Source organism: Pyxicephalus adspersus, chromosome 3 (assembly GCF_032062135.1).
Source record: "Pyxicephalus adspersus chromosome 3, UCB_Pads_2.0, whole genome shotgun sequence".
In the NCBI taxonomy this organism is placed as follows: domain Eukaryota; kingdom Metazoa; phylum Chordata; class Amphibia; order Anura; family Pyxicephalidae; genus Pyxicephalus; species Pyxicephalus adspersus.
In genome coordinates this window covers 59,490,965-59,505,213 of record NC_092860.1, presented here as the reverse complement: position 1 = coordinate 59,505,213, position 14,249 = coordinate 59,490,965, and the positions used below count along the sequence as shown (strand labels likewise).

The 14,249-nt window shown below is 40.6% G+C and overlaps 1 protein-coding gene across 1 annotated transcript in view; it reads right to left on the bottom strand.

Annotated features, from left to right (window-relative positions):
* The window catches only part of DOT1L (DOT1 like histone lysine methyltransferase), a 111,797-nt gene that overhangs the window by 48,733 nt on the left and 48,815 nt on the right, over positions 1–14,249 (bottom strand). The window contains exon 3 of the mRNA XM_072404861.1: positions 7,780–7,854. Within this exon, the coding sequence (XP_072260962.1) occupies positions 7,780–7,854 (75 nt within the window). The remainder of the gene's footprint in view (positions 1–7,779; positions 7,855–14,249) is intronic.

Genomic DNA, 14,249 nt, shown 5'->3' with positions numbered 1-14,249 from the left:
GTATTCCCCCTAGACCAGGGGTGTCAAACTCCAATACAGAGTGGGCCAAAATTAAAAAATTGGACAAAATCGCAGGCCGACCTTGCTATTTATTGAAAAAATATCTACAATTGAGGAAGGTCACGAATGAAAGTCAACAGAGGGGAGAGAGAGTGCTTGTGGGTCCTGATTGACACCCCAGCAGAGCATTCTGGGATTTGTAGTATTAGCGGTGCATGCACTGTCTACCAGCAGGACAGCTCTAGTAAACATTTGGTATTTTCTTGTGGCCCAAATATAATTATTGAGGACCAGATTTGGTCCGCAGGCCTGAGTTTGACACCCCTGCCCTGGACCATATGAAGCATGGATGTTGTTAGCCCCCAAAAGCATAACTTTACATGTAACTATATTAAATGTTATTTGGCTGCCCAATTAAACAGTACATTCAGGTCTGCTTGTAGATTATAGACATCCTGTATGGACTTGATTCTATTGCATAGTTTGGTATGATCTGCAAACACAGAAATGGTGCTTTTAATCACAAACTCTATATAAATGTATAAAGATGTTAAACAGTAAAGGTGCCAACACTGAACCCTGGGGTACACCACTAATAACTTTAGACTATCCAGAGTATGAATCATTAGTCACTACTCTCTGGATGCAGTCCTTAGGCCAGTTCTCTATGCATTTACAGATTGACTTTTCTAAGCCTATTGACCCTAACCTGCATGTTAGCCGTCTGTGGGGTAATGTGTCAAATGCTTTAGCAAAGTCCAAGTACATTATATCTACTGCTAATTCACTGTCCATCTGTTTACTTCTGATTCCAAATCAGATTCCCATTGCTTACGAAAACGGTCTGAAAGGTTGTTTGCGATTGCGTGTCTTACTGGGCTTGTGGAAGCACATAATTTTAAAAGGAAAAGGTAGACAATCGAAAATCTGGCCATCGATAATCAGGTTCCATCACTTTTCCGGCATGAATTTCGGAGTGCATTTTCAGTACAGGGACTGTAGTACACTGTTTGACCACTTATGTTTTGATGGCGCTGTTCTCCAGAAAGAGCTGTTAGGTCTTGCTTGCTACACTAAATACACGTTGAGATGTCTCTGGTGCCTGCTTCCTGGAACTGTTCCAGATGTCAGTGGGTGCTGTGAGAGGAAGGCTGACCTGTGTGTGGCATGAGTCAACCTGTGGTAAGTTGTCTAGCCCTCCCTATTCAAGTTGTGGAGAAAGTGTCTTAGTTGTAAATAAGAACACCTAGGTATTGGAGAGTCCTCCTTTTCGGCTTGTAGGACTTGTTTGTCTTTAAACCTGCCCCTAACAAAAAAAAAAAAAAAGGGCCTGCTGAAAGTTTTTGGTCATGTCGCCAGGATTTTAGAAAATCATGGGCTAAACCAGGTGGGAACTTGGGGTTATGCCATACTGGGGTGAGAGGACTTGGAGCGGATGAAATATTAAATCTTTGCAATGACAGCATAAAGATTATCAGGGAGGTACCAATGAGCAGATGGGGTCTACGTTTTTCATCAGAATTCATGGGACAAAGCTCATGGGTGCCTTGGAGTAAACTTGTTCCAAATTAACCCAGTCCTTGGAATGGAAATTTGCACACCAATCAACAATTCTAGCAAAATGGCAAGCCCAGTAATATTTTCCAATGTCTAGAAGTCTTATGCCTTCATTGTTTTTCGCTGTTGCTAGAGGGCAAAACTCTGTCCTAGAGGGTTTTTGTCCCCAGAGAAACGTTCTAAAACATGAAAGTACAGATCTGACAAAAGAATCAGGGAGGAAGATTGGGATTGTTGCCATGTAATCTCAAGCTAACCCTATCGAATGCCTTTTCTGCATCCATAGATAAGAAAAAGCATTGATAGTTTGATTTCTGAGCCCAGTACGTCAGGATAAGAGAGCTTTGATGGTAATATTCCTGGATTCTCTACCTGGAATAAATTCAACTTGATCTGGATCTTTAAGTTGTGGGATGAGAGTAATTAGACGATTCGCCAATATCTTTGCAAATATCTTTATATCAACATTCAACAATGATCTGGGTCTATAATTGCTACAGCAGGATGCATCTTCTCCTCCTTTGTGTATGACAGATATGGGCTTCTAAGAATTCCAGAAGTGGATTTTTGTCTTTCACAAATTAGGTAAATAGTGCCGGGAAAAGGGGGGATAGAATAGAGGCAAAGTGTTTCTAATACTGGGTAGTCAGAACCAGTCCTGGTTTCAATTGCTTTAGTTTGTTGAAATTCCAGGTCCGAGATTGTTTTTTCAAGCAGTTGCACGTTTTCAGCTGATATTTTACATGGGACATATTTCTCTAAAATTGGGCATAAAGCTGTTTGCCTATCATTCAGTTCCCCTTCTGGTTGTTGGGACGGCTCTATATTGTACAGCTAGGTGTAGTAAGCTTGGAATTGGTTTGGCTATCTCATCCAATTTCGAATAAATTCCACCATGTTTATCTCTTACCTGCACAATATTATTTCGGGCTTGTTTCACCTTCAATGCTCTAGCAAGATATCTACCACTCTTATTGGCATGTTCATAAAAGAACTTGGAAGATGAGATGGATGAGCGTCTAACTTGAACGAAAAGTGTCTCTTTCAGCTTTTGTCTCAGCTCTGTTAAGTGTTCAGTTTTTTCTGCCTGTGAACCTTTATGGGCTGCTTCTAAGGTTTGGATCTTGTTTGACAAAAAGAGGTTTCCTGTTCTCTTTTTTTTTTTTAATTTGGTTGTCCATTTCAAAAAAGATTCCCTAATTACACTTTTATGGGCTGCCTATGATATAGCGGAATCTGTGTGCAGGTTTGCATTAAGTGGAAAATATTCTTACAGTTTTGTCTTCACATCAATAAATACAGCGATATCGCCCAACAGAGATGAGGTAAGTCCTCAAAATTTCTGTTTGGCCACACCCTCAGAGTGATATTGTAACTGTAATCGGGGCGTGATCTGACGTGGTTATTGGTTCTATGGAAGCTTTAGTAAGATAACCAAGATCTCTGAGATAGAAAAAAATAGTCCAATCGTGAATATCTGTTATGTGGGTGGGAGAAAAATGTGTAATCCTCTGTATTCGGGTAAATTGTTCTCCAAGTATTATGTTAACATCAGAGCAGATGGAGATGACCTGATAGCATGGAGAGCTCTGAAGGTTAAGGTAGCTGCTCCTGTAGAAGAATCTAGAGTATGGATAAGGGGGACATTAAAAATCACCACCAAGTAAAGGCAAACCTTTAGCAAAGCCTTGAAGAATTCATTACACTTTTTGGAACAATATAGTTTGCCTGACATTTGGACTATAAATGTTAGCCAGAGTAATTGGTCTGTGATCTAGGTTGCCTCTTAAAAAGAGGTTGCAACCATCAGGATCAGTTATCTTATCTCATTATCTCAGTTAATCAGTATTAACACTTCTTTGAATTTTGAAAGAGGACTGGTTCAGTGGAATGCAGTTGGATATTTATTAGATGTTAACTTTTTGATATTCTGATGTCTAAAGTGAGTCTCCTGGAAGAACACAATTTGAGGCTTATATCTATTAACCATAGGCATAGTTGAGGACCTTTTTTCGGCCCCTAGATCGAACTCATCAGCTTCAATTCTGGTCTGCTTGTTTGACATGTTGAAACAGCATATGGATAAAGCTTTGTATAGGTTCAATAGGTTTCTAATCTCACAGCCCTGGGCTCGTTTTCAGTGGGGAGATTCAAAGCTCCATGTGGCTCTGCAGATAGGGTACTGTATGCAGCGATTCAGGGATCCAAGATGGCCGCTAGCTTCCTGGGGCAGCTCGTGAGAAGAGGAACGAAGTCAGGGAATGCAACTCACTGCGCACTCAAAAACGGCTTAGCTGGATCTGTGGGTGTATCCTCTCTCAGGCTCGGTGGTTTTGATAGGGTGACAGCTTGTCTGCTGCAGGTGTTTTTCTCCTTTGGTGGCGCAGGTGCTCTGTTCCGTTGCTGCTGCTGGCTTTAGGCTCCACCTCAGACTATCCAGATTCTCTTTTATATGCACATTTGTTATAAGCTCTGCATTGTTAGAAAGAACTAGGTCCAGCAGAGTATCATTTCTAGTTGGGGCTTCTATAAACTGTACCATAAAATTATCTTGTATTAAATTTATAAATTTCCTCCCTTTTGCTGCTCCTGTAGTGCCATTACTCCAGTCAATGTCCAGGTAGTTGAAATTTCCAATGAATAGAACCTTTCCAGTTTTTATTGCTTTTTCTATCTGTGCTAGTAGTTGCAGAAGAGCTTTCACAGAAATGGAAAACTCTTCTGTTGCAATCCTCCGAACTCCAGGCAATAATATGGCATACCTCGTGCAGCACCCAAGTGATGTAAATAAAATAGTATATTTTCTTTTAATAATATTGGAGTGATCTGAAGTTTTGGATTGTCTGAAAAATCCCTATAGTTTTAGGCATACGGCATATATAGCATATATAGGACATAACATAACATAACATATATAGCATATATAGGACATAACATACATAGCATATATAGGCAATATGGCATACCTCGTGCAGCACCCAAGTGATGTAAATAAAATAGTATATTTTCTTTTAATAATATTGGAGTGATCTGAAGTTTTGGATTGTCTGAAAAATCCCTATAGTTTTAGGGGGAAACTATAAATAAAAAAAGAATTACTACCACCATGCTTTACAGCAGATTTCTTCTCCTAAAACCAAGTTGGTGTCATTTTGCACCCAACGTATCCACATCTACACAATTTTATCCTAATTCATCAGTCAATAAAAACACATTTCTCCAGCAAGCCAGATATTTTCCTAAATTTTCTGAGCAAACTGTAGTTATGTTCTATTGTTCTTTATGAACAGTAAAGGCTTGTTTCTTTGTATGCCTCCCCTGCAGGTAAAACTGAAACAATTCCTATTTATGCACACTCTGACCCCAACTGTTTCAAGAGTTACCTTTAAATCTCGTGATTAAGCTTTTTTTTATCATCAAATGGTCAGTTCTTTGGCTGAATTTGCTACCTATTTGGACAATTTTACAGCCATTTAAAGTCAAGCAACGTATAGCTTATTTTCCTACAGTGGAGTGAGCAATTTAAAACCTGTCAATCTTTTAAAATGCCCTAGGAAAACCATCGGCTTGCACCTTTCTGAGGGCTTTCTTTGAACTTAGTATGACGATAACACACGTCAATAGCAAAGAGAACACTATACCCTAGGAAAATATTGGCACAAACTGTAACAGCAGTGCTCAACCCAGAAATTTTTTTAAGCCGGGTGAGAAGAAATTGTAGGTGGGTGGCAGCCCCTGTATTGTGGCCAAAAACTCTTTAGTAACCACCCAAAAACAGCCGGGTGGGTGCTGAAAAGTGCCGGGTGATGCACCCAGCTAAAAGGGCCTGGGGATAACCCTGAACAGTGTGCACTTATTTACATACAGATCAGTTACTCCTTTTAAAAAATGGAGAATTCAATTGGTTAATTATGGCACTGTGATCACGATTGCACTTTTATAGATGTGGGGTTTGAAAAAAAAAAAAAAAGGTATGTTATCCGATCTTAAAGTTTAAAACACCTGTTTTCTTTATTTCTATAAAGTATGGTGTTAAATTACTATATCAAAAGATCTAGCTTTGGCAAATCTACACTATTGGTATTGGTTCAAGAGGGCTCTGTGTGTTGAAGTCTATAACAGTCTATTACAACCAGTCTAGAGGAGTCAAACAAGCAAAAGCATCCATTGCCCCACTTTATCTCTCATATTGAAAAGGTGGGTGACCTTTTACCATGATCAGCAAGTATGCGCATGCTTGCCCATTATGCCACCCATCCACCTATTTCTTTAGCCCCCTGGAGTTAACAGCCCATTGGTCTAGGGTCCTGTCACCAGCCAAAGCCAAGATCTTCGCATCCAACTTTTCCAAATCCACCACAATCCACAAAAAGTCACCAGGAGCAGTAGTGGGTTGGGTTCAAAGTGCAACATTACTTGAAATAGGTGGTACTTGGCATATCCAGGAGATCCTGGCTTCAGCTTTTCCCAGGAATTATATGTCTTGCCTCAATATACTAACACATTTTAACTTCCCTAAAGTTCCCAATAGGAGATAGCTTGCTGGCAGTGATTACAAGAATATAAAGGCACCATTCCCTGGTAGCATTTGTAGGTCTGTTCAAATGTATAAAATGCCTGAAAATAGCACATACTAAAGAGCTCACCTTGCTTTAACAACACATAACGCCTTTTGTGAATAGCTGTCATGCACGCATGCTTAACATTTCACACTCGTTGAAAACACATTGATTGGCCAGGAAAGACAGTTCAGTGCAGCTGTCCATGAGAGTACAAAGAAATGATAAATTACTGTGCAGGGACAGCATCACCGAGTGTCAGTTGAAAACATTTTTTTTATTGGCAGCCTGAGGAGTGTTTATTGATTAAAGTGTCTCTTCAATAGGATGTGTCATTAGGTTAACTTTGAACAGTATTTTGTGGACTCAGATTTGGCAGCAGCCGTTTAGTTTACGATCTGCTTTTAGCTGCCGTACTTTGTGATCCCAGGACATACATGTTTAAAGCCAAAAATTGGGGGTTTTGTAGTACTGTTTACAAAATAAATGCTTTAGGTGTGGGATCTGCTCACATGTGCCTACACATGTTGGAGAAGCAGTCACACCCTTTTGCCTATCCTTTACTTAAGGGAAATAGATTTACTTTCAGTTAATAGAAACTACAGCCTATTACTTTAAAGTGTAACAGCAAATACTAAAGTGTTTACTTTTATTTTAGAATTAAAATAAATGGTAAAACCCCCTTTCAGATTCCCCTATCTCCCCAAAATGCTGCAGCATTAGGTTCACTTTAAAGCAGAACTAACCCCAGGCCCACTCATCCATCCATGTTTCAGTGACGGACGATGCCATCTTGCTTTTTTTCCTTTTCCGGATTATCTTCAGCCATCTTAATTGGCTGTGCCAAGATAACGTAATTCTAGCACAGGTGTTCATTCATCCCAGCATATGCAGAAGTTGTTGGGAATACCAAGCATCTCTGGCAATAAAAGCTGCGTTTGTGCAGCTCAGCTTTTTGACAGAAACTAGAGCATTTAGGCAGGCAAGACATGTTACTATAAGAAGGGACATCGCCTGTCACTTTCTGAAATAATGACCTCCCCCTGATTATACAAACCTTATATACTAAATATTCTGTCTTTTCAAGAATGCAGGCCATCTACAGATGTGAACATTTTCTCCCTAATTTATATAGATGTATCTGTGCCAGTAAATGCAAGTAGGACAATCAATTACATTGCAAAAACCACTATAGGCATAGCATAATAAAGTTTTCTGTTCAATTAAATCTAAATAATTGAAGTAGCCTAAACATAAGATGTATTACACTGAATAACGCTCGTTATAGGAAGCATAGATGGTAAACATGGGATGGGAAAATAAATCAAACTCAGCATACATTAGGTTCAATCTCAGTAGGCAGGGTTCAGGCTATTGACAAGTACTGAAGGCAGACAAATCAGCAGGACATAAAAAAAGTAGGGTTAATACAACCTGTTAGCCTCTTTTTTGCAGCACTGGTAAAGCTATGCAAGTATATTTCCCAAGGAAATGCAGACTACTTCCTATTAATGTATTTGGGAGCCACAACTGTTTACGCTCAACAAAAAGGGTTGTTGTCCCCCCCCCCCGAGGATGCTATAAACATCAGGAATGAGGTTTACCCCAATAAAGAGATGAAAACTGCAACAAAATACTTATGAGTATGTATAGTTCAACTCACCTTTTTGTGTCATAGTCAATGAGTACATAATTTTCCATGGCCAATTTAAGGTCTGGGATCTCCTCACAGACCCATCTGTAAGGAGAACAAAAGGATGTTAAAAAAATTGATTCTGCATAACCATTTTAAGACATTGGAATATTAGTCTATTGAATGCATAATTCTCCCCAGAAACTTTTTTCCAGAGATTCTATCCAGCATTTTTGACTCCCCTCCCACCCGTCACTAGCGGCGCTGGTGTTCAGGGGGGATGACAGCGGGGCACAAGCAGCCTCCTTGTCACCCTCTTTATGAGTGCTCAGCATGGATTAAAGCGAGACACTAGCAGTCCCACTCTCATTTGCTAACACATGTATACATGCATCATGCCCTTAAAGCGGATCCATCACCACATTTGTTAACATTATATAAAAAGGCGGCTAAATCAGTGGGCTGCTCCTTCTAGGCAAGAATTACGACTGGGAAAGGATGACAATATATCCAGCCATGTTCAGCATACACACAGCTGATTGGACTGAACTATTCAGTTTTTACAGGTTCTGTTAGAAAGCTGTGATATGAGAGTAGAGCAATTAAGAGATCAAGCAGCTTAAATGAGCGAATACTATATTACAGCACTGAAGAAAAAAAAAGGCAGTGGTCACCTTAAACTGTGAAAGTGCGCTTAGTGCCTTTAATAAAAATGCAATGCTTGATGTTAACAAAGGATAGTAATTTAATTTTAAACATTTAATTTTAAGAGCAAATTTTCAATTTAATAAGGGCAGCTCTCTGTGACTTGGACTGGGAGACAATACTGTACTCAAACAACACAGAACAGAAATGGGAATGTTTCAAGTCTGTTCTACAAAAGAAAACTGTAAAATAGATTCCAATGAGTAATAAGTTTAGGAGGCTAAAATTAAAACCTATGTGGCTCACAGCTGATGGTAAAAAAGCCATAAGGAACAAGAAAAGGGCATTCCAAAAATATAAAAATCAAAGATCACCTTCATCAATCGAAACCGATAAAGAATATAACAAAAGATGCAAAAAAAGATAAAATGTGCAAAACTTCAAAACCAAAGACAGATTGCAAAGGAAAGGCAAACCCCCAAATTTTTTTCAAATAAATTAACCCCCCCCCCCCTCCTAGCGGTAATCCCAAATGTGACTCGGGGTGGAAAAAACTTGCAAAAAGCGGTAACTTTGGAAGTCCCCCTTACCTCTGCCTTGTGCTCCAGTGGCGATAGGCCGATCCCGCTGTGATGCCGGGGCGCCTGTCCATCGGGGGGCGTGGCCAGGCAGGAAATTTAAAAGCTGCTTACATCCACAGTTAGATGCGATGCACCATGCAGGATTTCTGCATGGTGCATCACATCTAACTGCGGATGCGATCACCAATAGTAAATTTCCCGCTGGCATCACATCTGGAATTTACTATAGCTGCTCACATCACCCAGGGAATGTGACACTCACAGCCCCCAGGTGATTCAAGCAGCTTCGTTGGTGGTTTTAGTGGAGTGAACGGGGCAGAGACATCCCCATCGCATCACCCGACAAGATGTGACATCTTCCAGGTGATGCAGTGGAGTGATGAATTGTGGGGGCGGGAAATTTAAAAGCAGATTGCTATGAAAAATTTTTTTACAGTAAAAAACACTACAAAAACACATAATAAAAGTATAAAAACACATTTTAGTTCACGAAGCATCATTGCCCAGTGCCCTGATTTACATTTTGACCACTATTAGCCCTGACCTTTTGATGACTTATAAATCACTTCCTGAATGTATCATTTCATCACTTTTCCTGACTGATTGCTGGAGGCCACATGGCATCCAAAAGGCATCTGGCCAGCGCAAGCACTGATTTGGAGGAGTTTGGAAGCAGCGATAGTGAAACATGTATAATGCTTTGTGTTTTTGTTTTTTTTAAAAAAAGCAGCCAACATGTGTGCTGCTCAGTGCTAACTTTTTGAATTTTTTTGCTAATTTTTTTTATGCCAACATATATGCTGCTCTGTTTGCTAACATATTACTTGAAACCTTCACACTATAAGAGAACATATCCTAAAATAAATTTTTATTGGATGTTTTGTGCAGGTACGCTGGACAACAACAGGGTGCTCCACACCTGAGGTTTGCAAGAAGCAGAAAATGGGAACCTGTGACCAAGGATGATATTTGGCTATTTTTGGGCTTGGTGATCCTGCAGGGAGTTGTGGGCAAACCCATGAAGAAGTGTTACTGGTCAAAAAATAAAATGATTGTCACTCCATTCTTTGGCACAGTCATGCGAGAACAACGCTTTTCCCTCATCATGAAGTACCTGCACTTCGCAAACAATGAAGAATTTGATGAGACTACTCATCCTGCACCAAAACTGATGAAAATTTGGGAAGTGTCTCAGATGATTCTACAAAATTTCCAGCAAACCTATGTGCCAGAAAGAGATGTCAGCATTGACGAAAGTTTAATGGCTTACAAGAGGAGGCTCAGCCGGGTGCAGTACATTGCGTCAAAGAGGGCAAAATTTGGCTTTAAAACGTATATGCTGTGCGAATCCTCATCTGGCTACATCTGAATACGGTACTGTACACTGGAAAAGGGACACAGATGAACCCCAGATACAGCCATTATGGATTGGCAACATCTTCAGTGCTATCACTCATTGAGGCATTCATGGATCGGGGCTATTGTGTCACAACTGTGAACTTCTACACATCTCCTGAGCTTTAGGAGTTCCTTCTGCAACACAGAACAGATGCCTATGGAACCGTTAGGGCTAACCGGCGCAACCTGCGATCACTGTTTGCAAAAGGAAAGCTGAAGTCGGGAAATTGTTGCCTGGCAGAAAGGAAAGATGATAGCCCTGAGATGGCGTGACAAGAAAGATGTGTGCCTGATGAGTACTGTTCATGAAGCCCCCACCGTTCGTTCTGGGACACACAAAACGTGGGAAAGAAGTGATGAAGACACAGGGTGGTAACTACAACACCATGGGAGGTGTCGACCGAGCTGACCAAGCAATGACATTCTACCCAGCGATGAGGAAACAGCAAAGGAAGTACTACAAAAAGATTTTCAGGCTTGTAGTTGAGCAGTGCATATGAAATGCTTACATTCTATACAAAAAAAAAAAAAAATGGCCTGTAAAATCATTCAGACTTCATTTTGCAACTTTCCGAATCCATAGTCAAGAACCACCAAACACCATCCGTGGCTATGAATAGACCTGGACGTTGTGCTTTCACCGTTGTCAACCCAGAACGTCTGACTGGTCGTCACTTTATTGAATACATCCCACCAACCCAGAAAAAGGCAGCACCTACAAGGATGTGCGTGGTTTGCTGCTCAAAGACCGATGACAGAGGAAAGAAGAAACGCAAAGAAACCAGGTTCTACTGTCCTGACTGATGTTGGACTTTCTGCTTCAAAATCTACCACACCCAGGTTGTCTACTAAAAATGTGTTGTTTTTTTTTTTTTAAATTTTTTTGATAAATTACATTGTCGTGGTCTATTTCATTATTTTTTAAAATTATGATTTAAAATTATGATTTATAATTATAATATAATGATTATGATATAATAAATATAATTATTATACCCGGGAGTTAATCCTAAGAATTACAGGCATTACATAGCAAAAAGATCATATCAGAGCATGTAGGCCCCTAAAGGATGTCGCTGGGTTGGAAACTGGGGATAAAGACTTTGCTAAAGCATTTGACACTGTACCCCACAGACGGGTAATATGCAGGTTAGGGTCGATAGGTTTAGAAAAGTCAATCTGTAAATTGATAGAGAACTGGCTTAAAGATTGCATCCAGAGTTATAACTAATAATTCATTCTCTGAATGGTGTAAGGCAGGGGTCGGCAAAGTTTTATGGCCACTGGGTCATTTATGGGGTGGGCAGAAGCACACTAGGCCGGACCTGCCCTGATGGCTCCGCCCACCCCCTGAAGTGAAATCCCTCTCCTCCGAATGCATCGCGTAGGAGAGAGATTTACATTTAGGGAGCTTTCCCTATTTACCACAGTGGCGGAAGTATCAATGCCCGCCGGGATAAATAGGGGAGCAACTGCAAGGGGGAGGCTCCAGCAGTTCCTAGTGCCCCCTGGCTGATCTGCCGGCAACCCATGACTCCAGAGCCGCAAGTTGCCAGCATTAGGCCGGATCGGCAAGGGGGCGTTAGGCTGTAACAAACTACCGGCTAGGCCGTATTTGGCCTAAAGGCTGGAGTTTGCAAACCCCTGGTCTAAGGTAATTAGTGGTGGACACCAGGGTTCAGTGTTGGCACCTTTACTGTTTAACATCTTTATAAATGATATAGAGTTTGGGATTAAAAGTACCATCTCTGTGTTTGCAGACTACACCAAACTATGTAATGGAACTAAGACCATACAGGATGTCTATAATCTACAAGCAGACCTGGATGTACTTTGATTGGGCAGCCAAGTGGCAAATTACATTTATTATAGATAAATTAAAATTATGCACTTGGGAGCTAAAAACATGCATGCTTGCTACTGTCTAGGGGAATACATTGGGGAGTCAGAAATAGAAAAGGATCTGGGGGTTCTAGTAGATCATAGACTTAATAACAGCATGCAATGCCAAGCTGCAATATCTAAAGCTAGCAAAGTACTTTCTTGTATTAAAAAAGGAATAGACTGCAGAGATGGAGACATTATCCTGCCCCGGTACAAAGCATTGGTCAGACCACATGTGGAATATGCAGTCCAGTTTTGGGCACCAGTTCACTAAAAGGACATTGCTGAATTGGAGAGACTGCAGAGAAGGGCAACTAAATTAATAAAAGGAATGGAGGAGCTAAGCTGAAGAGGAAAGATTAGCTGAACTGAATCTATTCTCCCTTAAAAAGAGACATTTAAGGGGGGGGGATATGATCACCCTGTATAAATTTATAAACGGTCCATCTAGAGAACTCTCTTCTCCATTATTCACTTTGAGATTACAAGGAACAAGAGGGCAATCTTTGCGACTGAAGAAGTTTAAGCTCCGGATAAGGAAGGGATTCTTCACTGAGAGGTCTGTGAAAATGTGGAATCAGCTCCCTCATAAAGTAGTTTCAGCAACTACTATAGAATGCTTTAAGAAAAAGCTGGATGTTTTTCAAGAAGTACAGAATATAACTGGGTATTAAGGCTTTAAAGTAAAAATAACACTGACTGTTGATCCAGGGAACATCCGATTACTGGAATCAGGAAGGAATTTTTTCCCCCAGTTGAAGCAAACTGTACCAGGGTTTTTTTTGCCTTCCTCTGGACCAACTAGGTCTTATAGGGTTTTATATCAGGGATATGTTTCAGTGTTCTCCCCAGAAAATTTTTCCAGCCGGGTGGCATACAAATGTAGCCGGGTGGAAATGATTTATGGGCGTGGCTAATTTAAACTGGGCGTGTTTAATAACAATGACATGCAGATATTATCAAAGATAGGAATTTATTACTTACAACAACTTCAGTTACAATAGAGGTGGACACAACTGGTTACCTTTTTGTTGCATACATCCATGTGATGGAGGAAGTTAATGTAATTTCCTTCATTGCATACCCGACTTTAAATGTAGTGCAGCAGATTATGGTGGTGCCTGCAACCATGTCATCATGTGGTAATGCCCACATATGATGCTGGAGTCTCCAAAACTGAAAGAAATACAAATCCAGTAAATGAAAGGAGTGGGCCAAGGACAGCCCCACAGAGGTTGAATAGATCCACAGATGGAAGTGAATGGTTCCACAAGGGTGAATAATTCCTCAAGGAGTGAGCATCTCCAAAAACGTGAACGTTTCCACAAGGGTGAACGGATCCAAAAACCTAAACTGTTCCACAAGGGTGAAGAATTCCACAAAGAGTAAGCATCTCCGAAAACTTGAACGGTTCCACAAAGGATGAACAATTCAAAATGGGGTAAACTGCTCCAAAAACCTAACTGGTTCCACAAGGGTGAACAATTCCACATGGGGTGAACAGCTCCAAAAACGTGAACGTTTCCACAAGGGTGACCGGCTCCAAAAACAAACTGTTCCACAAGGGTGAACAATTCCACAAAGAGTAAGCATCTCCAAAAACTTGAACGGTTCCACAAGGATGAACAATTCCACATGGGCTGAACAGCTCCAAAAACCTGAACGATTCCACAAAGGTGAACGGCTCCAAACACCTGAACAGTTCCACAAGGTTGAGCAGTTCCAAAAACCTGAACGATTCCACAAAGGTGAACGGCTCCAAACACCTGAACAGTTCCACAAGGATGAGCAGTTCCAAAAACTGGAACGGTTCGACAAGGGTGAACAATTTCACATGCGGTAAACTGCTCCAAAAAGCTGAAGGGTGAACAATTCCACATGGGGTGAGCTGCTCTAAAAACTTGAACGTTTCCACAAGGGTGAACAGATCAAATATGTAAACCCTACAGAGTGCTCAATGTGAGTTCATATTAAATATTTATTCTTCGTTTC